We start from the raw sequence: 25304 nt of genomic DNA on the forward strand, positions 1-25304 counted from the left end.
GGCTTTGTCGAAATACTCGGAAAAATAAATAACAAACTTGTGTTTAGAAAATGTTTTAATCCTTGTTTTATTTCGAATTTAACAGGATTTGTGGGGAAGACTTCTTGGCATGTTTTCTTTGAGTGTAAGCATTAGGCATATGAATATAAATATTTTATTTTTATTTATGAAGTCGTAGATACTTTTGCACAAGTGACTACAAATATATGTTTTGCAAGGTTTTTAATCACAATTTATGGCTTTGCATTTTATTTATGCATCTGCAAGATATACGAGAGAAAACTGAGAGGCTGTAAGCACGTTAAGCTCTGGCAGCAAGCAGTGCAGCAACAACAACAACAACATCAAGCAAGGACAGCAAGGACAACAAGGCTTAGGCAAATCACTTGGGCGGCCATTCATTTTAGTGGCACTCAATCTCTACTCTGGTCACACCTGCGTTGTTCTGCCTCCTGTGGCAACAACTTCAACTCTAACGATGCTTGCATAAAGAAGACATAAAAAAACTCGAAACAATTGATTTTGCTTGGACAAAGTGGAATTCTTAATGCTCTTTGTCTTTGAAGCAGAGTTTTCGATTAACTTTGGCAAAGATTTTTTAAATATACCAAAGATACCATAAATATACCATATTTTAATTCGAGGTGAACATTGAAAATATAAAAGTACACTATCTTAGATTATTGAGCATTAAGAATTTATGTATTTTTGTAGTTTATTTTTGATTTATTTCTGTAGACTTAAGAAAACTGTTCTTTATTTTGAAGAAGCTTTTCGATTATTAACTTTACTATAGAAAGATAAACTTTTGCAAAGATTTTTCTGAATATTCCAAATATACCGTAAATATACTGGATTTTAAGGAATTTTGGGTTAAAATAGAAAAATACACTATCTTAAGAATTTATTTATTTTTTTTATTTTCCTTTAGACTCAAGGAAACTATTCTTTATCTTTAAAAAGCTTTTCGATTATTAACTTTCTACGAGAATGGAATTATTTCACGAATGTTTTTTGGATATGCTATCCCCAGGATTTTAATTATATGCATAAGTATAATAATGTTATATTATACAATAATATATTATGGATTTCAAACATAATCATAAAATACATAATTATAACTTTTTCTTCGGACAAAAACTTTTACAAATTCCAATTTATTTATTATTACCATTCTTATGTCTGAAGAAAAGACTATAATTATATATTATATGATTAAGTTGGAAAAGTTGGAAAGAAAATTGATTTTTTTCCCCAATAATACCCTAATGATATCAATATTATATTCCCGATTTTCCAATGTAATAATCTACTTTATAATTAATGACTTACTAAACAATGTTTCAATAATTATTAATTACAATTCAATTTGATAAATGATTATTAATAAAGTGAGCTTTTTCTCTCCTTATGATATGGAATCTAGATGCTCCATAATTCATGACAAATTAAAGAATATTATACGATAGAGTATTGAAGCTGTGCTCGCTCACAAACAATCTGAGACAATAACTAAAACAGCAACAACAACAATAAAATAAAATAACAGCTGCTCACTTTCCGTTAGAGCAGCAAGGGGATGAGCAGAGGAGAGGGGGAGGCGGTCATTTGGTGCGTTGCATATTTATAGGCGCATAAAATATTGTCGTTTATTTTTAATTTAATGACAAGAAATTTGTGCGCGCTTCCAGTGTGTAGAATGGACCTAGTCCCCATCCGTCTCTATCTCTACGACTCTGAGTACTCGCAACACTCACAATCGCATTCGCATTCGTTTTGTATTCGTATTTGTATTCGTTTTCGTACGCTCGTTGTCGTAATTTCCATTGGTAATGGCCTGTGGCAATTGCAATCTATCTCCGCATTTACGACAACAATACAATTACAACAAATCAAATGAGTGGAAAGGTGGATGTACTTTTCGAAGGGGGAGGCGGGGAGAATGATGGGGATGGGGATGGGAAAGCGATAATAACAGCCCTCGCAGCATATACTACACGTGGTCAAAGAGAGGCCATCACTCAGCCAGGCAGCCGAGCAGGCAAGAGATGTCGCTATCTCTGTCTCTCAGTCTGTCTGATAAAACATTTCATTTCATTTCTTTTTATTTACAAAACGCACGCAGTGTCGCCGCATACCCTGTAACTTACAGGCTGTATGTGAACTCCCAAGATAACCAAAGTGACGAAAAAATTGCAGCATACTTTTAGGGCGGCCGCAAAATTAATTGAGGAGCAATGCCAAGAAAAGAGAAGATCGATGAAGATAAAATATTATTGTAAAAATAGTACAAAAGACTTGGCCTACAATTTGTATGTAAACATTACAATAACAATAAATATTTAAAATAATTAATAATAATTTAATAATAATTAAAATGCGTTTTATTATAACTCATAAAACAAATTAAATTATATTGATTTGAAAAGTTTGATAAACATAATGTATAATAAATATTTATTAAATCTATATAAAATGAATAAATAAAATCAATTGCTTTATTTGGAAATTTAAATTTAAAATAATGTTAAAAATCTTTAAAAATATTGTAGAGTTTTTAAACATGTAGAAGTGCACACTTAAAAAAACTATGTCAAAAATATGTAAAATTAAAAAACATTATGTTTTTAAAGCAATCGCGTAGAATTGGAAATTATAAATAATTGGAAATGCAATTCACACTTTGATTTCAACCAAAATAAAACAAAAATGTTCTTTTATAAAATTAAACGGATTTTAAACAACATACAAGTTTTGAAAAATATAAATGAAAATTTTTCCATTATAAGGCAATGTACTTTAAATTTCATTTGGTAATCTTCTGAAAAAGTTGTACCAAGTTGTTTAAAATTTATTAATTTAAAAAATTAAAGCTTAAAAAATGTTTTTTATTTTAACATTAATAAAAGTAACCTAATTTTTTGTTGTTTTTAACTTTGCATCTGTAATAACATAAAACAGGATTTTTTATTTTGATTAGATCAATTCAATTGCAGTTGCTTAACTCCCATTTACAGGGTACTCCGCAGTCGACTAAAAGCTTGCTTGTAATGTGCATGCGTTTTTTATTTGGCGTTATGTAAACGCTTCGCGTTGGTCATCATCAGCAGCAGCAGCCGCAGCATTGCGAGCTTCATTTGAATTAAACGCCATCATTTTGGGTCATTATTTGGTTACGTGCGCTAAATGAGACGCGACGCAGTGTTGCGCCCCCGCCCCTCATGCCCCCGTCCAATGCCACACACTAACAGCCGCCCCATTAGCTGGCGTTTGAGTTACGTGCGTGAAGATTGCGTTATTTATAACAGACAGAGGCGGCAGTCTCTCGACCCTCTGTCCCCACCTCACCTCTCCTGGCATATGTTTGCCGATGCTTTTAACAAAATTAAAGAGAACTTTAAAATGTTAACACCTTGTTGACGGCAGCGTTGAACGTTTGCGAGTGCCTGCATAATGCAACTCTTTGCCACGCCCCCGCCATGCTGCATGCTGCATGGGTGCATGGTTGCATGACGCTGTCGGCGGCCTTAATTAAAAGCAAGCCCCACACTCCAACAACAACAGGGAAAAAAATAAACTTTGGGCATCGCCTCTTACCAAAGAAGAAACAGAAGCAGTAGCGAACTTTAACTTTAACTTGAATTCAAACTGCAACGCAACTCAAACGAACTTGGGGCACACTCTCGTACATGTTGCACTTTTTTTTTTTTTTTGAAAGGGGGCATGCAACTTTTTGGCTGGGGTTCTCCATCTCTCTCGCTCTCTGCACGACGCGTGCTTGCCGACCGTGGCAGCTTCTAATTAATGTGCGCTCAAAAGTTTGCACTGCAACAACAGTTGCAACACGGCGATGCCAAGGTAAAAGTGGTGCTGGCTGCGACTAAAAAGGTAAAATGAAACACAAATGCCAAAAATGCTTGGCAATTTGGCCAACACAGCCAACAGCTCCCTCCCCCTCTCTCTCTCTCTTTTGCTGCTGCTAATCAAAAAAAAAATCTCAGTCGGCAATGAGAATCGTTTTCTATATTAAGTTAAAAAATTTCATTTACTGCATGTGCTTCAACTTGAATTGCTGCAACTCTTTCTCTCTCTCTCTGTCTCTGTCTCTCTTCGTATAAACTTTTAAATGAAATCACTGTAATACGTTTTTGACCAAAAAACCAAAAAGGCAAACTGTGAAAATGTCATCTTGGGGGGTGTGGAGGGGGTGAACCGGAAATGTGAATCAGAAAAAGTTGTAAATGAAATTTTAATTGTTTTAACTGCTTCGTTATTGGCCAATTGGCCAGAAATGCACATCAAGCAACTTGGCCAACAACACTCCTCGACAAATGCTTCACAGCATCTTTGGGCACAAAACTTTGGCCTAATTCGATTTGCCAAGCAAACTGCATAAATGTTAAACTCATTAAGCTGACTTGCCTCTCAAATGAACTTAACTTGATTCAATTAATTTCTAAATAGTCAATTGGAGAAATTTGTTTGACATGCTCCAGTCAATTTAACACTTTGGAATTAAATGGAAATATGCATTTCACAAAAATATATAAAAGTAATTGGATTTAATTACAATAAATTATAAAATTTTATATTATTTTCAATATGTATTTTTGCAGGAAAGTGTGCATATTTTAATGAAAATAAATTGAAAATTCAATATTAGGTAAATAAATTTTAAAGATAATAAAAAATTCATCAAATATTTTAGTATAATAATGATAATGAAATTATATTTAAATTTCAATTTTATGTAATTTTAATAAACACATATTAATTAATTAAATTCCTATAACACAATAAGTGCAAATGTTTTTGTTAAAATTAAATTAGAACTAAATATTATAATGTAATGTATGTAGTTAATTCAAATAAATACAATTTCAAGAAATAAATTTAATATGATAATTTAATTGAAAAGTGTGCATATGACTTTATATTAAAAATTATATAAATTCAAATTATGCAAGTGAAAGTGTGTATTTTTTATTTTTAATAAAAATTTTTTGAAATTGAAAAGTAATTGAAGTAAAAAACATGCAAATTTAAATATATAATATATTTAGATTTATAATTAAAACAAAAAGTACATTTTTTTTTTTAATTTTTTTAAATTGAATTGAAAATTTCACATTAAGTGTTTCAAATAAATGAAATGTTAAGTAATGCAATATTATAATCTCCCTTAAAACTTTCATTTTAAAAACGATTTTTTATATAAATATAAACAAATTCAAAATTTATAAATTACAATATATAATTGATTTAAACATCCAATTAAATTCTCCAATAAACACCACTTTAAATAATATATTTCGAATTATAATATAATTAAAAAATGATCACATTTTTATGGAAATTAAATTGGTAATTTAATATGATTTTAATGTTGATATATGTATACGCAATTTTTTAATATTCTTCACTGCCTTTTTAACAACAGCAAACAATGTGTAATAATTAAAAGAAGGAAGGTGAAAACTGCTTTCTCAGCAGCAATTAAATAGTTGCCATCACTTTATACCAAGAAATATTAATTAAAATATATTTTTTGTCGAGTTGCGAAACGTTTTTTTAATGCCCACGTTTAAGTTTACTGCCTTTTTACATTCAAGTAAACAAATTGTTTTAAAGGAAATTCTTGTTTTAAATAGCAAATTGTTGCAGGTACTAGAGGTGGAGAACTATCAATGGCACTATCGGGACTATCCATGGTTGGCCACTATCGACACGCTCTCGATAGCGGCACGCACTCTCGATAGTGGTCCATCGCTATCATCGATAGTGGTCGATATTTTTTCAAATTTCTTTATATACCCGTATCCTCCGTAGAGTTGGAGAGGCTCTTCAGCAAAGCAGGACAAATCATTTCAAATAGGCGTACAAAATTATTGGTTGAAATAAATATATAAATAGCAGTTAAGGTAAACCTAAAAAATCAAATTATTTGAATAATAAATATTTATTATTTTTAAATAAAGATTGGAAAGCAATTTCAAACTCTCATACTTTAAACAAATATGGATTAAATAAAAAACTAATTATAATTATTTTCTTTTACTGCACTATCGACAACTATCGACTATAGATTTTTCTTGCTATCGTCGATAGTCGGATAGATTATGGAAACTATCAATCACTATCGATGGCGCAGACTATCGATAGTTCTCCACCTCTAGTAGGTACATACATATGTATATGTATATTATTGTAAAGCCTAGTTAAATTTTAACAACATATCAAGCATTGACATAAACAAGGAAAGCTGATCAGTGGCAGGAAAATTGTGCCACATCCTTTTTGAGGCCTGCAATTTTCTGCCAATTTTATTTGAGTTTGAAATGAAAGGAATATTTGTGGCATTCATGAACTCAAAAAAAAAAAAAAAAACACTGCTACAGGAAAGGGGTCTCGTGTTTCCTCTTGTTATTATAACTGAATATTTTATAACATTTGCCATTTGGCGTGGCGTGGCATGGAGAGGCGGCTGCCAATTGGCGGCATTGTCAGCATTGTCAGCGTCACTCAAAGGCAACACAAAATGTAAGCAAGGATCTGAGAGAGAGAGAGAGAGAGGGGTGCATTGTACTATATGTAGTTGAAGGATTTAACCCAAGCGAGCATCAACAATGAATGTAATTCAATATGCAAATTGTTGACAACAATTTTCTACTTTTTCCTCGTCGCTGTTTTCCCCACATCAAATTTGCAATGCAACATCCAAGAGGATGTGGCAACTGCTTGCCAGGATTCCAGCTGCTGATTATGGATAGTTGTTATGGGATGTCATATCGCTAATATTGCGCCGCTAACCAAAATCCATTTGGGTCGGGGGGCATCAACATATTTTGTCATTAGTTTGGGTTTTAGGCATTGCAACATTGCAGCGTGGCAACCGCACAGCTTCAATTGCAAACGGCTTGACATTGATAATAATGTTGTTGATGGCCTTTTAGCGTGGGGAAGCAACGGCGGGGGGAGTGCTGAATGGATTGGTCAAGTGGACAAGTACAGTCCGAAACCACAAACGGAGCACGCTGCAAGATACCGTTGCTGCTGCTGCCCGTTGTTGCTGCCGCATCGTAATTAATTAGACTCGCAGGCATTTTATATGAAGAGAGAGTCCAGAGCTGTGCGTGCGTGTGTGTGTGTGTGTGTGCTGTGCACTAATTGAACATGAAACGGCATAGCAATGCCTTGTACCTCATCCTTGTGCTGAACAGCATCGTGGTAGCTAATCGTGCTGCACTTCTCCCTCTCTCTCTCTTTGTGCCCCAAAAATTCATCAGCACGAATTGTGATGCAGTCTAAGTGCAGCTGACAGCACTTGAAAACTGCACAACGCACTTGAAGAGCTGCATGTTGCGCCTTAGGCATGGCAATCTTAGCTCCAGCTTCAGCTACGGCATTCGAGCATCCGAGTCTCGGTGTCATCCATCTAAATCAGTGCAAAACTCTGCCTCCAACCCACTCATCCACCCACCACACACACCATATCTATATGACATATGTGTGGCGTGCGGTTTTGGGTTTAACTTTGACTCCACTCCACTCCATTGCCTGTGGCACTGTCTCTTCATCTGTGTCTCTGCCTCTGTCTCTGGGTTTCGCATTCGTGTAGAAGATTTCAAATTAAATAAGCACAAATCAAATATTTTGCAATTTCTGTCACTGCATGCCATTGCCGGGCTATGTGTGGATGTGAAAATGAAAATGGAATTGCCAATGGGAATGGGTAACAGAGAATGGGAAATGGAAATGGCATTTGGGCATGGCCAAAGCCAACCCATGTCGAGTTGAGTTGAGTTGATTCGACTCCGGTTTATTGTGGGTAGTTCGGTTCCTTCAGACATTGATTTATGTGGTTTCAGCTCTTCTTGGGACTGAGTTTATTTGTTGTGTTCGTGAGTGTGTTGTGTGTGTTGTCGGTTGCTTCGTTTATTGGCTGAAAAATTAAGTCGGTAGTGGCAAGTGTTGAATGTGCCGGCCGGAAGTGATGAGGCATCAAGATTATGGTTTCCTAGTTCCGCATTCACTCTCTCATTCTCTGATGTGTTTGCACAGTCAAGTTTTCATGGAATGCCAAAATGATGCTAATAGCTCATCAGCAGCAATGCACACACAAACTACACTAGCTAATCGAGCAGTTCAGGAGCAGAGCAGAATCAACTGCTTCAAAATTAAACACAAAACACTCATTAAAGTTACATATCTTTTAATTTACTCAACTGAGTTGGGTAAGTACAATTTAGCTATAACGAATTGGAATTAAACTTTAACTCACTGTTAAAGAAGTAATCACTTAGGTTTGCTTCTGGATTCATGAAGAACTTCAAATTAAACTTGAATTATTATTAAGTTTCTAATTGTTAATCTTATTTGAAAACTAATACATCTGATCTTCATATTTCATAACTTGTCTGAATTTGTATTTTGATTCAAATAAATTTATTGCACAGCTATGCATAGAATCAAATCAGCTTTTAGTCATCGACATTTTCTGTTATCGATAGGCATATGCAACTTACTTTCGATTCACAGAAGAGCGCTTAACCTGATCATTCAAATTTAGAACAATAATATGATAAATTTAGAATAAGTAATATAATAAAATGTAATAATGCTTGTATATTTTGGCGATTTATTAATTGCTTGCAACTATCAATTATCGATATTTTATTAGCTACTGTAAGAATTGAACGGTAATGATTACGCAACCCTGGTTTTGACAATTGAAGTGAAGTTTGTCTACAAGTTTTGCGCAAAAAGCACATGCTTCACTGATTGAGCTCCACTTAAATTGTAAGGGTTGTATAAATAATCTTTTTAAATAATCAAAGAAGAAGACGCTTATTAAAGAATCGCTTGTTTTGATCACTACAATAAGTGAAAAGTAAGCATATCGATTGTCTGCAAGCAACGACAACAAAAATTCAATTTGTCATATTGATAGCTTGACGCCAAGTAAACAAACGTAATTCGATGCTGTGACATAAACATTAAGACTGTTGAGAATTGTATTAAATTTCCATAACATTGCAGTTGATCGCATTTGGATTAAGAAGACGATACCGAAACAAGTTCTGCTCAACATTTAATCTCAGTAGCTGATCGAAGGACGAGCGTCGAGTGAATTGTGAAAAGCATCCCAAATGGCCCAAGCGACGCCAGCTGGTAAGTAGAGTGAAGGATGCGAGAGAGAGAGAGGGAGAGTGGAAGGGCTCTGCTGACTAGCTAATTAGCCAGCGAACGAGCAAAATTATGACAAATTAAAATGCAGCAGGGTTGAAAGAGGGGAAGCCCAAAAGGGACGAGGTACGACGTGTATAACAATGGCAGGTGGCCAGTGGACACTGGGAGAAGGCGATGGCGCGATGGCTGCGATGCCAACACATGCGCACACGTCCGTAATTACCCATGACCAGTGCAATAACAAAAGGCAGCCAAATGGTGGCCCAAAAAGGGTGACGAGACAAAAGCACGCGGCGTGTTGTTGTTGTTGTTCGCCTGGCATCGTCAGCCATAGTAATGGTTATGAACATGGACATGCCAAATGGGGATTCAGATTGAGATGAGGTTGAGGTTGGGGGTGCGTTCGTCACGGCCGTTTGTGGTTCATTGGTTCACGTTGAACGTTGAACGTGGCAAGAGCTGGGTAATTTTTCATGGGCGCCATCCGTGGCGCGTCCTCGTCCTCGGCCCCCATAAATTAACCGAAACGTATTAATTCTTTTTATTTCTCAGTCCCGTCTCACACCTCACTTCAACTCGCCTCGCTTCGCGTCCTTTTTTATATGCGTGCAAAAATTTATGCTTGAATTAAATATGATGACCAAAAAAGCAGTCGCAGCAGCAAAAGCAGTCGACAATGTTGTGAGGCCTTTCAGTGTTCTCTTATTTACACATGTACAACACGGCGTATGCGCGTCGTAATGTACGACAGCGTGCACAATTAATCTTGCAACGTGTTTTATGTGCCTTCTTCTTCTACTACTTCTGCTGCTGCTTCTTCTTCGAGTGGCAGCAACTGCCGCTCTGAAACGAATGGCCAAGCCATCCAAACGCTGTGGCCATCATGCTGCGGCTGGGTTATAATTGAATTTTCATAGCCATTACCAGACGTCGACGATGATGACGACGACAACGACGACGACGACGACGATGACGATGTTGGCGACGCTACTCATCGTCCTTCTCATCGTTTCGTTTCTTGTCGTCGGCCATCCGGTCATTATTTAAATGTAACGACGCTTTATTATTACGGCAATCGAAAGCAAATGATTCCGGCTTTATAAATATAAATCAAATTAGAAGCACACAACACTCCAAACCCAAACCCAAAGCAACAGCAGCCACATGTTGCACGGCCATTTGGTCAACGTGGCGGTCTCCATCTTCTTCAGCTAGGACAATATAAACAAGCACTTAACTAAAGCGACATTTAAAGCAGTTTAATTCGAGCAGAGACAGTTATTTAATAAATGCTAATGAAGGCGTTGAAGCTACTTTTAACAAACTGTGTGCCAAACAACTCATTGAACAAAAAAAAACATTGAAAGTCTTCTTAAGCAGCATGCAAAACTTACCGTTTACAAAAGTATCAAATTAAGCTGCAAAGAAAAGAAAATGTTTTTAGTTAATTAATTATATCAATAATAATCTGTATGTAAACCGTAAATAATTCGAGAGTCTTAATGATGATAAACAGCCGAGATGATCTATATTTTATTTACTGATTTAAGTGACTTTGAAAAACTTAAACTTTGTTCTTATTTTCACGTTTTTAAATAATCCGAGAGAGAGACTGCAATAAAAATAGAACCCTAGCGTAAACTGACTACAAGTTTTATCATATTGATTTTGATAATATTCCATTGAATTTGAAAGGAATTAAAATACAAAAAAATGTACATACAGTATGTCAAGAAACTCTTTACACACTGAAAAAAACACACATTTTTTGACTTTGCATGCAAAAATAACGCCTTTAGTTATTATTTTTCAATATTTTTTAATGAAGATCTATTATTTAGCAAATTTTAAATTAGTATGTACAAAAATAAAAACAATACAACGAAAGGGAACATTTTAAATCAACAAAATATGAGTTTACACATTTTTGACACTGTCAAGAAAGTGTTTACACACTTTAGTTTTCGATTCTGTTTTGTTCTATTTTTAGAAAAAACTGTACTTTATTGTTATCTATGCTTCTGCACTATTCGCTATTTTTGCATTCCTTTTCATTCAATTGCGAAATTTTGCTACGCACTTGTCAAAAAGCTGATTTTTAAATTATTTAACATGACTGGAGCTAGATTAACTTATGAAGTTACCCAATTAACTTATTATAGTCACCAAATTGGAAAATCTGTAGCTTAGCTAGTGGAGCTTATTGGGGTATCGCAAAAAATAATTTATAATGCTCCAAATCGAGCCGAAAATGAAGACAAACTGCAAACAAAGTGTGGAAATGGTCGAAAAATGGATATTGACGATCGGGCAGACCACCTTATTATGGGCATGGTTCGTCAAAACCCCCAAATTTTGATCAGAACCCATGCCAAGGAGTTGGAAGAAGAGTGTGACATGGTCAATTCACATGAAACCGTCCGCCAACTAATTTTGCGGAACAAATACTATTTCCCAATTTTATTGTTAGAATGACGTTGCGCTGATGTAAGGCTGTTAACGGCTTGTGCCATACTCTAGTTGGTCCATCATTGTAGTATAGCATTTTTTTTGGTTTGGACATAGAATACGACGTCATCCCAAGAGTTTTCCGGCGTGATTCTCATGTTAAAAGCCAAAATTTAAGCGTTTTCAACATTTACTTTCGAACGCTGCGGCTTCTTACGCGCAACCGTTGCAACGGTTGAAGAGTGTTTGCTCCGCAGAATTAGTTAGCGGACGGTTTCATGTGAATTGACCGTGTCACACCCTTCTTCCAACTCCTTAGCAAGGGTTCCGGTCAAAATTTGGGGATTTTGACGGACCTTGCCCATTTTAAGGCGGTATGCTCGCTCGTCAATATCCATTTTTCGACCATTTCCACACTTTGTTTGCAGTTTGTCTTCATTTTCGGCTCGATTTGGAGCATTATAAATTATTTTTTGAGATACCCCAATAAGCTCCACTAGCTAAGCTACAGATTTTCCAATTTGGTGACTATAATAAGTTAATTGGGTAACTTCATAAGTTAATCTAGCTCCAGTCATGTTAAATAATTTAAAAATCAGCTTTTTGACAAGTGCGTAGCAAAATTTCGCAATTGAATGAAAAGGAATGCAAAAATAGCGAATAGTGCAGAAGCATAGATAACAATAAAGTACAGTTTTTTCTAAAAATAGAACAAAACAGAATCGAAAACTAAAGTGTGTAAACACTTTCTTGACAGTGTCAAAAATGTGTAAACTCATATTTTGTTGATTTAAAATGTTCCCTTTCGTTGTATTGTTTTTATTTTTGTACATACTAATTTAAAATTTGCTAAATAATAGATATGCATTTAAAAAATATTGAAAAATAATAACTAAAGGCGTTATTTTTGCATGCAAAGTCAAAAAATATGTGTTTTTTTCAGTGTGTAAAGAGTTTCTTGACATACTGTACATAAGTTTATAAAAGGACTTCAAGAAAAACTATTACTACTAGTCGACCCGGCGAACTTTGTTCCGCCCTTTTTTTTATTATTTCATTCATTATTACCGATTTTTACATTTTTTTCAGTTTCCAAAATTTTTCCGATTTTTACTTTTTTCAATTTCCAAGATTTTGCCGATTTTTACTTTTTCTTATTTTCCAAAATTTTTTACGATCTTTAGATTTTTTTTAATATCCAAACTTTGCCGATTTTACAATTTCCAAAATTTTGCCGATTTTAAAATTTTTTAATTTCCAAAATTTTGCCGTTTTTCCAAATTTTCAATTTCCGAAAATTTGCAATTTTTACATTATTCTTTTATATATATAGATAGATATGGATCGAAGGCATTATAAATATTTAATATTATTTTCAATTCTAATTTGATTGCTTTATTTGCTCTTTTTTAGATGAACTCAAAGTGGGTGACATTGTGTTTGCCAAGTCACGTGGTCATATAGCCTGGCCCGCCAAACTGATCGGCAGTGTCAACAAAACCGTGGCACGCGTCGAATACATTCTTACAGAGGAGAAATCAGATGTGCTTTACAAAAATATCTGGCTGTATAACGATGCGAACAAAAAACAGTTTATTACCAAAGAAAATCTGAGCTATGAAGCATTCGCAAAAGCGATTTATTACACCGAACGTCAGCTCAACACTTTCCCTATCTATGACGATCTGCGTTTGCTGCACCAAATGCTACAGCAACGCGACACTTTGTCAGTGGAACCACAATTCATTGCAGAGATCAACAAACTGCGCAGCTCTCTCACAAAGACAAGTCAAAACTATAATATGGCATTGCAGGCGTTTGCAGAGTTACTCGAGATGCCCCAAAGTCAGCTGATGCTCGTACGCAGTCCCGAGGCTGTGGAGTCCATTGGGATGTTGTGTCGCTTTGTCAACCCGGGGTCGAAAAATCAAATGGTTGTGGAGATAGTGCGAAACAAGGCAAAGCAGCTAATGCAACGCTTTGCGGCCGCATTTCCAAAACCGTATCGCAAGGAGAACTTTCGTGATGAATACCGAATGCTCTGTGCGATTTACAGTCGTCACATGACGGTCACAAGAATTGTCAAACAGTCGTCGACGACGGAAGCTAAGCAAACAATAAATATAAGCAAATAAATGCCTTGGATTGGTCTTGAGCCAATCATGTCAAGATACAAGTCAGGTGACAAATATGCTTTGTGTGCGGTGTGGTTCGGTGTGCTGTGCTGTGCTGTGTGGCTGGCAGTCAAGATGTTGACGCCGGGCAAACACGAGATAAACAATCGATCAAAAAATTAGACAAATCATCGTGTGACTGTCGTTGTACAATAAACAAAAGCCAAATGTGTTCGCACCGTGACAGACAGCTAGCTAGCTAGCTGGGCGAAAGGGAGGAGAGTTGTGTGTGTGTGTGGGGAGGGAGGAGTTGGTCAAGCAAACAAAATTTCACTTTGTGCAGCCTCAATGCGATGTGTTGGACTGACTGCCAAAAGGACACGGACACGCCAGTTGGAATAGTGGTGAAAGCAGGCACACAGCAAAGGCAAATTCAATTTGAGCTGTCAAAAATCTAACCAATATTGGATGCGTATATGTGCACGTCTATGTGAAGAGGGGGCGTGGCTGTCGTTGCTATCGTCGGGCACAATCGATTGAAAACATAAATGAAATTGACAGCCAGCATGCCAGGTGTCCAGCCACCGTTGCCTGACTCCACCTTTCCTCCACCTCCTTCGCTCACATTCTAGCATTTGGGTTCGCTTTGAAGTTTGCGGTGGTCATCGGTTAGGCAGGAGTGTGGAGTGGGGAATAGGGAGGGAGGGGTTGGGAGTCACATCTGGTCGAAAGGTGTTCGAGTGTAAGTAAAGCATCAAATTAATTTGACATTTGCTTTGTCAGTGTCAGATCAACGCACAGCAACAGTTTGCAGGTTCTTACGGCTCCATTGTCAACAATTACCATTGATAATGATATGTAGAGGTCGAGAGTACAGTGTGTCCTGCCTCTGATTGGACACAATGTCGTCTAAGCTATTTGGCTTATTGACACTTGGCCAAGGGCCAAAGCTATTACACAAATTGCGCCCCCTATAAATCATTTTCGTTTTTTTTTTAGTAATTTACAAGCTTCAAATTTGTCATTCTTCAAAATAAAAATAAATAAATATTAACATGCCCAAGATGTCTGACCCACGCTCACACACACTCCAATAATAATGTTATTTTTTAATTTACCTAAAATGCTGCCAACACATAAACAGACTTTGCTACTACTTCCAACTACCAGCATTATTATGACCAAAACAAAATAGCCACGCTACATGCACAGCAGTTGTGGGCGGGAGGAATTGAGTTTGGGTAGCTTTGACGACATGACACAAATCGAAGCACTGTGGGCGTGAAGCATTTGATTTGCACATAATTTGTGGGGTCATAGAATAAGAAAGCGTTTGTTTGTTATAAAAGACTAATCATTGAAATAACAGTGGAAAATATTCAAATTATAGCAAGGCAATGGCAAAGCGAATTGAACGCCATTTCATTTTAAATATTATCAAAAATATTAACAAATCTAATTAATACTCAGTAATTCTTTTAGGAACAAATCAAAAGTATCGTGTAGTCAAGAGTTTAAAAAAAATGAAAGAATTGGAATTAATATTTGCAATCTACATAGATATATCAATATAATTTTAGGAACATACATATTAAGGAATGGTGATATTTCGTTGTATTTCCGCAGTGTATTATATTTAGGAACAACATATATATAGCGCTATTGCGACATTAAAGAAACGAAATTCTCCTTCCAAGTCAGTTTTTATTAATAAGAATACTAAAATATTGAGCAATCGTCCCTTAGATTATAAAATGTAATAAGTTTGCTGGTTTTTTACCGTCGATCACACAGAAGTCACGTTTCTTATCGATTGCCTTCTTTCGATAATTCCTGTTTTAAGTGTTGAGTAATAATGCGTAATAATTAATTTAAGTGTTGAAAAGAGCGCAGCGGTAACTAAGTTGATGCGTTGTGTAATGCATAAAGATGAACGGATATTAAAAGCAACTACAATATAAATAAAAATGTAATTATAAAAAACTAGTTGATTAAGAAAAATCAAAGTAACATCATGTTAAATTATAAACAATCAAATTACAAACAAAAATAATAGGAACTCAAATTCAAATGTTTTCAATAATGTTTAATTCCGGATCAGTACAATTTTTAGAAAATATGTGTAATCATAAATTTATAAAATATAGAATTTAAAAAAATACAGAATCAATGTAATACCTGGTAATAATGTCATAACATAATCGAATTTGAAAATTTGCTTGCAACTTATTATACCGTAAATTTATGTTTCTCTTTGCGACGGTGAGTGAAAGCTATTATGTAATAAGCACCGCTACTTAGTGGCGGATTTTGTTTTTATAGCAAACGTTCTGACCCAAGGGCGCTCGCTCAGGTAATGCATTAAGTCCCATGACACAGACCAGAAGCCAAGGGGGCCGAGAACTGTTTGAAGTTCTTTGAATTTTGTGAATAGGTGTGTGTGTGTTTGCATGCGTGTGAGTGTGTGTGTGCTCTCCCCTACTCTGCATAGTGAGGGAGAGTTTTGAAATATTTTTGAGTGGTCGTTGCTAATCTCATTAGGTTTTGCACTCAGCAAACTAATGAATTGATATTGTTTTCAGAATTGAAATTCATCAAATGAATTTGTTGACCCGCTGGCACAGTGGCCAAATAATTTATGTGACTTTCGATGTTGATGTCGATGTTGATGTTTATCTGCAGCTGAAGGAAAGGCGGAAAGTAGCTTATCGACAGCACAGCTCATGATATTTTGCTGGCCGAAGCAAAACTGAAACGTAGTGATGAAAACCTTTTGATAAGCGAAGAATAACAGTTGACTTATGTTGTGGATGGAGTCTGTGATTTATTTGGCTTTTAAAGCGCATTTTAAAGTGCTCAACCGTAAAAACAAACAGTTGAAAATTCTGCTGACTTTTATGTTCAGTCATAAAAAAAAATTGTATGTTTGTTGTTGCAGTTGTTGAAGTCGAGTCCCAGGCTCATATTTGCGCTAGCATTTTTTTGTTTTTTTGATACTAATTAAAAATTGTATATTTATCAAAGTTAGAGCGTGACAGCAGAGGGCAAAGCAATTTGCCGAAATAACCGAAAACTAAAAACATATGCGGCAAAGCAAACGCATGTGCACAACATCCGGACGCACACATATTTTTGCGGGCAGAAAGATTTTGTTGACAGAAGTTTACAATAAAACGAAAGTTTAATGCACAAGTTTTTGCCCCCGACGTTTTGCGGGCTTAGCTTTGAGGGGCAGCTTCCCTTCCTCCTCCCTTACCCCTTTGCAGCCGTCGCCTTGTCGTTGCCGCTTGCCGCGCTCTGTTTGCGCAACTTACAGCCAAAGTAAACTCATTACCAATGCAAACAAACAGGCGGTGAAACTTTTAAAAACCGCCCAGAAACTATTTGCGTGCGCAGCGCCAAACCAAACCAAACCAAACCGAAGCAAACCAAACCAAACGAAATGAAAATCATTATAAAGCGAATAAAAAATAATTAAGTGCTTGCATTTCAATGCGAAGGGCATATTAAGCATACGACATGTGCGCCAACACAGCAACAAGCAGCCTCCCGATGCCCGATGCTGGATGCCCAAAAGGCACTCTGAACCTTTTGCATACCTTTGTGTTCATGCTTCTCTTATTTATTTATATGCTCGCTGACCAAATATCCTATTTTTACCCTTTACTCACAACATGTGTGAATGTAACATATTCATTAGCAGGCACTGTCGAAACCCATTAAGTATGCACATAAAAATAGTTGTGCCTTGTCTCGAGGTGGTTAAAGCACACTTTTATTTTATATGTTTAATGTACAAGCTGAGCAAACAGAGATGAACAGAAAAAAGAGCAGAAGAAAATAAAAGTTTTTAATACATTAATAAAACAATCCATCCAATTCGTTTATTATACTTCGACTTATCAATTTGATCGTCACAATTTATGCAAATATAGATGCACAGAAAAAAGAGTAGAACAAAATAAAAGTTTTTAATACATTCATGATAAAATAATTGATTGAATTCCTGAATAAAAGTTTTTAGTACATTTATAAAACAATCGCAATTTTATCGCCACAATTCAAACCATTTAGAAATGACAAACAAAAGAGCAGAAGAAAATCAATGTTTAAATATATTAATGATAAAACAATTGATCCAATTCCTTCATTATATTTCGACTTATCAATTTGATCGTCACAATTTATGCAAATAGAGATGAACAGAATAAAAGTAGAAGGAAATCAATGTTTAAATATATTAATGATGCAAAAATTGATCCAATTCCTTCTTTACATTTCGACTTATCAATTTTATCGCCCCAATTTAGAGATGAACACAAAAAAAGAGCAAAAAACTCTAGATATATACAAATAAAATTGATAAATTCCCGAATTACATTGCGACTTAACAATTTTATCGCCACAATTTACAAGTATCGAATAATGATTACACAACCGCTGCATTGTCATAATTAGTCAAAATGATTATGCACGTATTGATGAATTAATTCAAATGGGTTTACATTGGGCTTCCGCTGTGTCGCAGTTAATTAAGATAACATTTTACGCAAATGCTCAACCAATTACAAGCGCTCCGCACTGTATTATATTAATTATTTAATTTATTTTATACTCTCGCCGTGTTTGTTAAATGAAATAACAAAACTTTTTCTGTTTGCCCACAGCGTCAGCAAAAGTTGAAAACATGTTTAATTGTATTTAAAAAACTAACCAAACGGGGTATGACAATTTCCAAACACAATACGTTGTTGGCTCTTTATGAAAGCATTTTAAAAGTAATTAAAAAAAATGGTCTACTAATTCTTCTTATTCAAAATTTTTATGAAGTACGTTTAATTTTATTTCTTGTTAGGCTACATTTATGAGGTTTTTGCAAATATTTTATCTTCACAAATTTTATATGTTATATAATATGTTCCTTATATTAGTTTTTTCTATTAGTATGGTAATCTATTTAAGTATGTAGAGTTTTAAATTTCCCTTCATATTCAAATAAAGTGTTCTAATGAAAACTAAAAGTTGTTTGAATATTTTAGTATTTTGAAATAGATTTATCTAAAAGTAAATTAATATATTTTGTTTGAATATTTAAGCATATTTTTATATATTATATTATTTATATATTATTTTATATATAATAATAATAATAATTATTTCTACGAGTGAATAAAAAATTCTAATATAAATACTGTACCATATTTTTGTAGATTTGTTTTTATACAAATATTTGTAAGAGCAAACAAATCTCGGTGTTGGCTTAGACAACTGTCAGTTTTGTATTTTTGCATTTATCATATAAAGAGATATTTCTAAGAGTAAAGTAATAAATTTATTTGAAATTTTTAAGCTTATTTTTATAGAATTATTAAATTCTATTTACTATTAAAGAGTAAATACAAATATGAGATATAAATATTGAAATATATTTTCCAGTTTTTTTTTAGAGCAAACAAATCTCGGTGTTGGCTTAGACGATTGTCAGTTTTGTATTTTAGTTGCGTGCAGTTAGCGTGGCTATCACATTTGTTAAACCACAGAGAACAAAATGTTAGTTTTGTTTGCCATTTTTGTGGGTCGTTGCGCACAATATGTAATGTGTAATTAAAATGTGGCAGACAACACAGACACAGACACACACATCGTGGGGATACTGTCGCTGTTACTGATGTTATTGCAGCTGCCATGGCACACATTAACCGCACAGTAATAATTAATTGATATATGTGTGTACAACAAACAGTGAGACACAGTCACAGATAGATAAAGAGAGCGAGACAGAGTGGACAAACTTGCATGTTATGTTGCCAAACAGCAGACATACACACACATTGCTGGCTGTTAATTTATTAATGCAATTGATTAATGCACTCAGGTTGATCAAGTATACGCCAAGTTGCACGCACTTCACCAATGGGCCGGTAAAACCAACCATAAGCTCGACTGTTAAGCACATTAACTTTAACAACTTAACAAATAATGCGCTTAGCGCCCAAGTTAAAGCAGCTCGGCGACCCGAGAGTTGATTTCAAGAGAGAGAGAGAGAGAGAGAGAGTTGAGTGCAACAATTACAGTTGCCAAGCAAAGTGCTGATGATGTGAATGTAGATGTGGATGATGAGATGTTTTAGCTAACTCGGTTTTGCCCAATGACCACGAAATTCTAATCCCAACAGAGCTGTTAGAGCTCAGTTAGCTTGTAGCTGCCACTTCAGCAGCGACTACCAGAGAGTTTCGTCTGACCAATTAAGAACGCATTTCATGCTAATCGCCTTGCCCTGCTCTGTCCTGCTGTTGGCGCATTTACTGCAGTTGAGTGCATTTCATTTAAATGAATTACAAGCGAAATATGAGCACCACTTGGCTTCACCGCAACTCCAAGCTGCTGCGCTCAATGTTCATTAAACAGCAGCTGCAAACCAAATGTTAATCAGTTTTTCCATTCTATTTACAAGTCGAGTGCCAAAGCGCAAATCACAAAACACAAAAGCGAACGAAAAAAAATTGGTAATTAACGCTTGCCCAAAAAGGGGTGAAGAGAATAGCAACTGAGCAATGATGATGGGGCAAGCTATGTACTTGAGTTTCTTCTTCTCCCCTCAGTTTTCTTTTTTTTTTGTCGTGTTTGATGCCAATTTAATTAATTAACGTTCAAAACAAAACTGACGTCAATAGTACACACACACACACACACCAAATCTACGTCGCTTTGGCAACTGATGACTTGCTTCCTGCTCTCCCCCTCCAAATATCGTGTGTTGTCAGCGGTAATAAGCAGCCGCGTTTTGGCCATCTGGTGGTCTTGGCCAATTTGCGGCTTAAGCCTAAGCAGCCTCCGATATATTCAAACAATTATGCCCAATATTATTGAGCCTGCTGATGACGAAGCGACTGACGACGACGACGACGTCGCAGCTGTTAATGGCGTTCCGCTTCTAATCTGATAAGCGGATATCCGTTTGTATGTATACGAATATATATTTTATGTGTGTGTATGTGTGTGTGTGTTTGTGCAATTGAACATTGCTAATTAGCCCAGCTCAGGTTTGTAGGCATTGTGTGCGCATATTTTAATTAAAAATTGATTTGCGCATTTGCATTTTATTTATGAATTTATTTCAGCGCAAGCAATTGAGCAGCTTAACAGACCACACACCGCATAGATTAATTGCGATAATTTTTGGATGATTGAAAGCCGCATTGATAAGCTTACCAATTAAGTCAATCCAATGTTTAAGCAATGCCAAATGCAATCGAAATTGATATTTTCAAGGATTTTCAGCTAACTGGGTCAAATGCATAATAGTCGAAAGCAATCAAATAAATACTATCGATAACATCAACTGATTATTAGAAATAATGTCCTTTTGTGTCTTTGCTTGGCTCACATAAAAGATAAGATTCAACTGCTAAAAATTTCTTTAAGCTATGATTACTCCACTGAGAAAACTGTGAAATGCATTTTAGGTTTATACCCGTTACCCATCGGATAGATGGGTATTATAACTTTGTGCCTGCAGAAAATGTTTTGTATAAAGCGTAATTTATGGTACATACAATAATAACTAGATTATTGCTTGCGATTAGATAAAAATTGTTAAAGATATTTAAGAAATACTTTTGTATGGTTGCTTTGGCTGACAAACTGGTATATTTTGTACTCTAAGGTTTTTTTTTAAACATATATCGATTATATATTCTTAATTATGTATTCTTAAAATATACCAAATTAATATACCGCAAAAATACTAAGACATACCAAAGGTCATATTTGGCCTACCTTGGCTTACTTTAATACATCAAATGCAGTATTTGGTATACCTTTGGTATATTTTAGTATTTTTGCGTATACTGAAAATACTAAAATACATCAAATGTCGAATTTGGCATACCTTTGATGTATTTTAATATTTTTGGTGGTATATTAATTCGGTATATTTTAAGTATAATACCGCACTGCTTTGTTTTTTGTAGTATCGGGTATCTCACATTCGAGTACACTCCTCTGCAGCTTTCTTAGTCGTTTTATATGTTTTTAAATCGGCTACTCAATTTGATTTATGGCTAGCAAAGTTTCGCTCTTTCATGTGTCTTTTTAATGACAACAGTTTGAAGGCAATAAAAACATGCAATGTCATAATGCAGAAAGGTAAAAATAATATATGTATACATAGAAATTTATAGGTATCATTACACATCTGCAGGCGTCATTTGGCAATTGGCTTTTCAATTTGCCTGTAAGCGTTTAAATTTCAATTAAATGCAGTTACAATTGTTGCAATTCTTATGTCATGAACAGCAGCAACAGCAACCAAACCAAAAGTAATGCACCGCATTCGTAAAACGAGAAATGCGAAAACAACTGCAACTGTTAGGCATGTTTATCAGATATACACACACATATATATATATACAGATATATAGATATATATACATATATGTGGTATATAAGTGATACAGTTGCAAAGGCAGAAGGCATAACACGTGTCGTTTTCAGTTCGACAAGTAAAACAATAACGTTAAAAAATCGATGACAAATACAATTGTGTATTGCCAATGCGAAACAGCTGTGTGCCATATCTAAATATATGAATATGTATGTGTGTGTGTGTGCATGTCTTTGTGTGCGTGTTTATGCAACTGTAAATGCAACGCAAAAGTAAACAGCACAGTGTAAAAATGTAGCACACATCGCGGTGCGCACGTGACAGGAGCAGCTGTCAATGGGGCACACAAGCCACAGTGACAGTGTTACAAATAAGTATTCACCCACACACGTACAACACATTCAAGAATGCATGAATAAACCCATTAAACAAAGAAATGCGCTAGACAAAAGTGATTGACTGCAAAGATATCGCAAGGTTCAATAGTTACACCAAGCTATATTTCCAATAGAATTTTAAATCCACTTGAAGGTTAAATACTATATGCAATGTAATATTTGCTGTCTAAATATTGGGCATTCAAGTTGAAACTCTTTAATTTTTATTTAAAAATTCAAATTTGTATAATAATAAAAATAACAAGTTTTATCTAAATAGTTAAAAAGAGAATATAAATACATTTTCTATAAGCTTGCGCTCATTTAATATATAACTTATTAGTTCAATAAATAAGAAGTTATATTTTCAGAAATATATTTAAGTATAACTTTAATTATTGTTATATGATTTATATTAGTAAAACTTTAATTATAGTGCAATGAAAGAATTTTCGAAAATGACTTTCGGAAGCTTTGTAAATATGTTATAGTTCCATTTCTTCATTAAAATAAATCTATAAAAACATATATATATTTTCTCTTCCGTAAACAAGTTCTATACTATAGATAAATCGACTAATTTAATTAAGCAGCCAAGAAAAATTGGCAACAGAAAGCGAGTGACAGAGAGAAGCAAGCGCTTAAGGTAAACTGAGCATATAATTGATTTAAGCATAATACACAGCTCACACACACACAGAGACGCACACACACACACACACCTTGACACGTTTGCTGTATGTAGATGGATAGGATGATTCACGGAGAGCACCATGTGACAGTAGAGCTTGTCAGCTGACAGTCAGACAGTCAGAGGCGACAGGCAGGCAGGCACGAAATTGATTTCCAATAAGCAGCGTGCCACGTTAGATTGTGTTAATTTTACGCTAAATCTGTTTTACTTCAGCCAGCCGCAGGACTTCATTGATAAACTTTGACATTGATGAGTTAATGATGATGGCGAAAATACACACACACAAACACACACACAGAGCGACACACTCACACTCAGTTGGAGGACAAACAAAATGTCAAACGCTTTCGCGCAACGAGATGAGCTGCTTGTTAACTTTCTAGATGGTGGTGACTCCCAAGTCTCTCAGTCTCTTAGTCTCCCAGTCCTCATCTCTTTTATGGCCAAAGTTCGCAACGACTTTGTCATTTGTCATGGGATAGACATTGGATATGCCAAAAATTAAGTCAAGCAGAGCCAAAGTTCGTTTTAAGAACTTTTGTTGCGTTATTAACTGAACATAGATGAGAGAAGGAGGTTCATTGCGTTTTGGCTTATGCTTCATAAAAATCATGTTTATCGAACAACAACACAAAATGACCCATAATAACTGGCCCCGAAAAAGATTCACAGATAATTATGATAAATGCTTGATTGGAGCTCTGGGAAATGTGTCCATAAAACAGCATAAATGCATTATGAATGAGCAGAAGATTTTGTGTGACATGTCCAAGGACAAATTCCCAGGCCATAATTAACAGCAGCAAAACTATGCGTTTTCAATCAGACCGAGAGAGAGAGAGAGAGAGACACAGAGAGTTGAGTTTTCTTTACTGCTTCGTATGCGATTGTAATTTGTATGCAAGTATATTTTCTCTGTGTATGTGTAATTCTTTTCCATAGTTCAGTTTTTGAATGCTTACAGACTCCTGCTGATTGTACGCTTCACTGCTGTCTGTGGCAGTAAAATTTTGCTCGCTCTCTACTACTTTCAACTTTCAACTTGATAAAAACCTATTTGGCCTCTAGCTGACTAAGGAAACTTTACGCAGCTGCTGCAAAGGCGAGGAGTGAGAGTGAGAGGAGAGTAGAGAGAGAATAAAAAACTGCACAAATAACCGGCTTTGGCAACGGTAACCAAAAACTCAATTTCCGTTTGAAAACTCATTTCGCATTTTGGTTGTTTTAAATCAACAGCAACAGAGGCCGCTCAGGCCAACAGACAAACAATTGCGTAAAAACAATAAACAATGCTGGCAGCAGCACAACACAACAATCAAGAACAACCAGCTCTGCTGATTGGGTTGACTGTGGAGCCAGGCAACATGAGGGATCAAATATGGTATATATATATAGTACACATATACAAAGCAGAGCGTACAGTATAGTACACTTTGGGGCCGTAACATTGCTCATGTGCATGCCCACAATTAATTCACAATAAAACAATCAATTGATTACCATTACATCCGTTCGCGTAACGGAAATTGTGTGCAATATCCCTTTGTTAAGCTAACCCTAGAGAGTGAGAGGAAGGAGGGAGCAGAGCTATTGACCAGAGCGGTATAGTGTCAAGTTGAAGGAACACTTGCAACCGCACACACACTTACACACACACACAAACAATAGTCAAAGTGCGCGGACACGCAAAACGAAACAGTTGAAAAACCCAAATTGACATGCCACGTTGGTTAACTGTTTTGATAGGTCCTAGACTGTGAGAACTCCCTCCATTCTTTTGTACACTTTTCAACACTCCACAGACCCCCCTCGACACCCTCCTCCCATTCCCACCTTGTCTGCGGCAGTTGAACTGCAACTGATTAGTGTTGAAAACCATTTGCGTGCTGCGTCGTGACTGCCTGTTTGTAACGCCTTGCGGCTTAATGAATTCATTACGCGACAAATGGGAAAGCCGTGGGCTCAATAGCGACCCAGACATACCCCTTGGCCAATTTTAAAGTAACTAACGATAATGACTGTTCTTTGTTTAACGTGTTCAACGCAGGAAGTAGTCAGGGAGATAGAGCAACAAGAAAAAGTAATTGGATAAT

General features: G+C 35.6%; 1 protein-coding gene and 1 long non-coding RNA gene across 2 annotated transcripts; both read left to right on the forward strand.

The window, feature by feature from the left end:
• Positions 1 to 9075: 9075 nt before the first annotated feature.
• On the forward strand, positions 9076 to 14002 carry LOC127565996 (uncharacterized). Its single transcript, XM_052007263.1, has 2 exons — positions 9076 to 9174; positions 13054 to 14002. Exons 1-2 carry the CDS (start codon positions 9153 to 9155, stop codon positions 13773 to 13775), a joined length of 744 nt encoding a protein of 247 aa, XP_051863223.1. The 5' UTR covers positions 9076 to 9152; the 3' UTR covers positions 13776 to 14002.
• A 1776-nt stretch (positions 14003 to 15778) lies between these two features.
• On the forward strand, positions 15779 to 16931 carry LOC117575475 (uncharacterized). The gene is made up of 3 exons (XR_004572877.2): positions 15779 to 16016; positions 16077 to 16188; positions 16337 to 16931. It is a non-coding gene; the product is annotated as an uncharacterized LOC117575475 (long non-coding RNA).
• The last annotated feature ends 8373 nt before the right edge of the window (positions 16932 to 25304 follow it).

Source organism: Drosophila albomicans, chromosome 2R (assembly GCF_009650485.2).
Source record: "Drosophila albomicans strain 15112-1751.03 chromosome 2R, ASM965048v2, whole genome shotgun sequence".
Classification (NCBI taxonomy): Eukaryota; Metazoa; Arthropoda; class Insecta; order Diptera; family Drosophilidae; genus Drosophila; species Drosophila albomicans.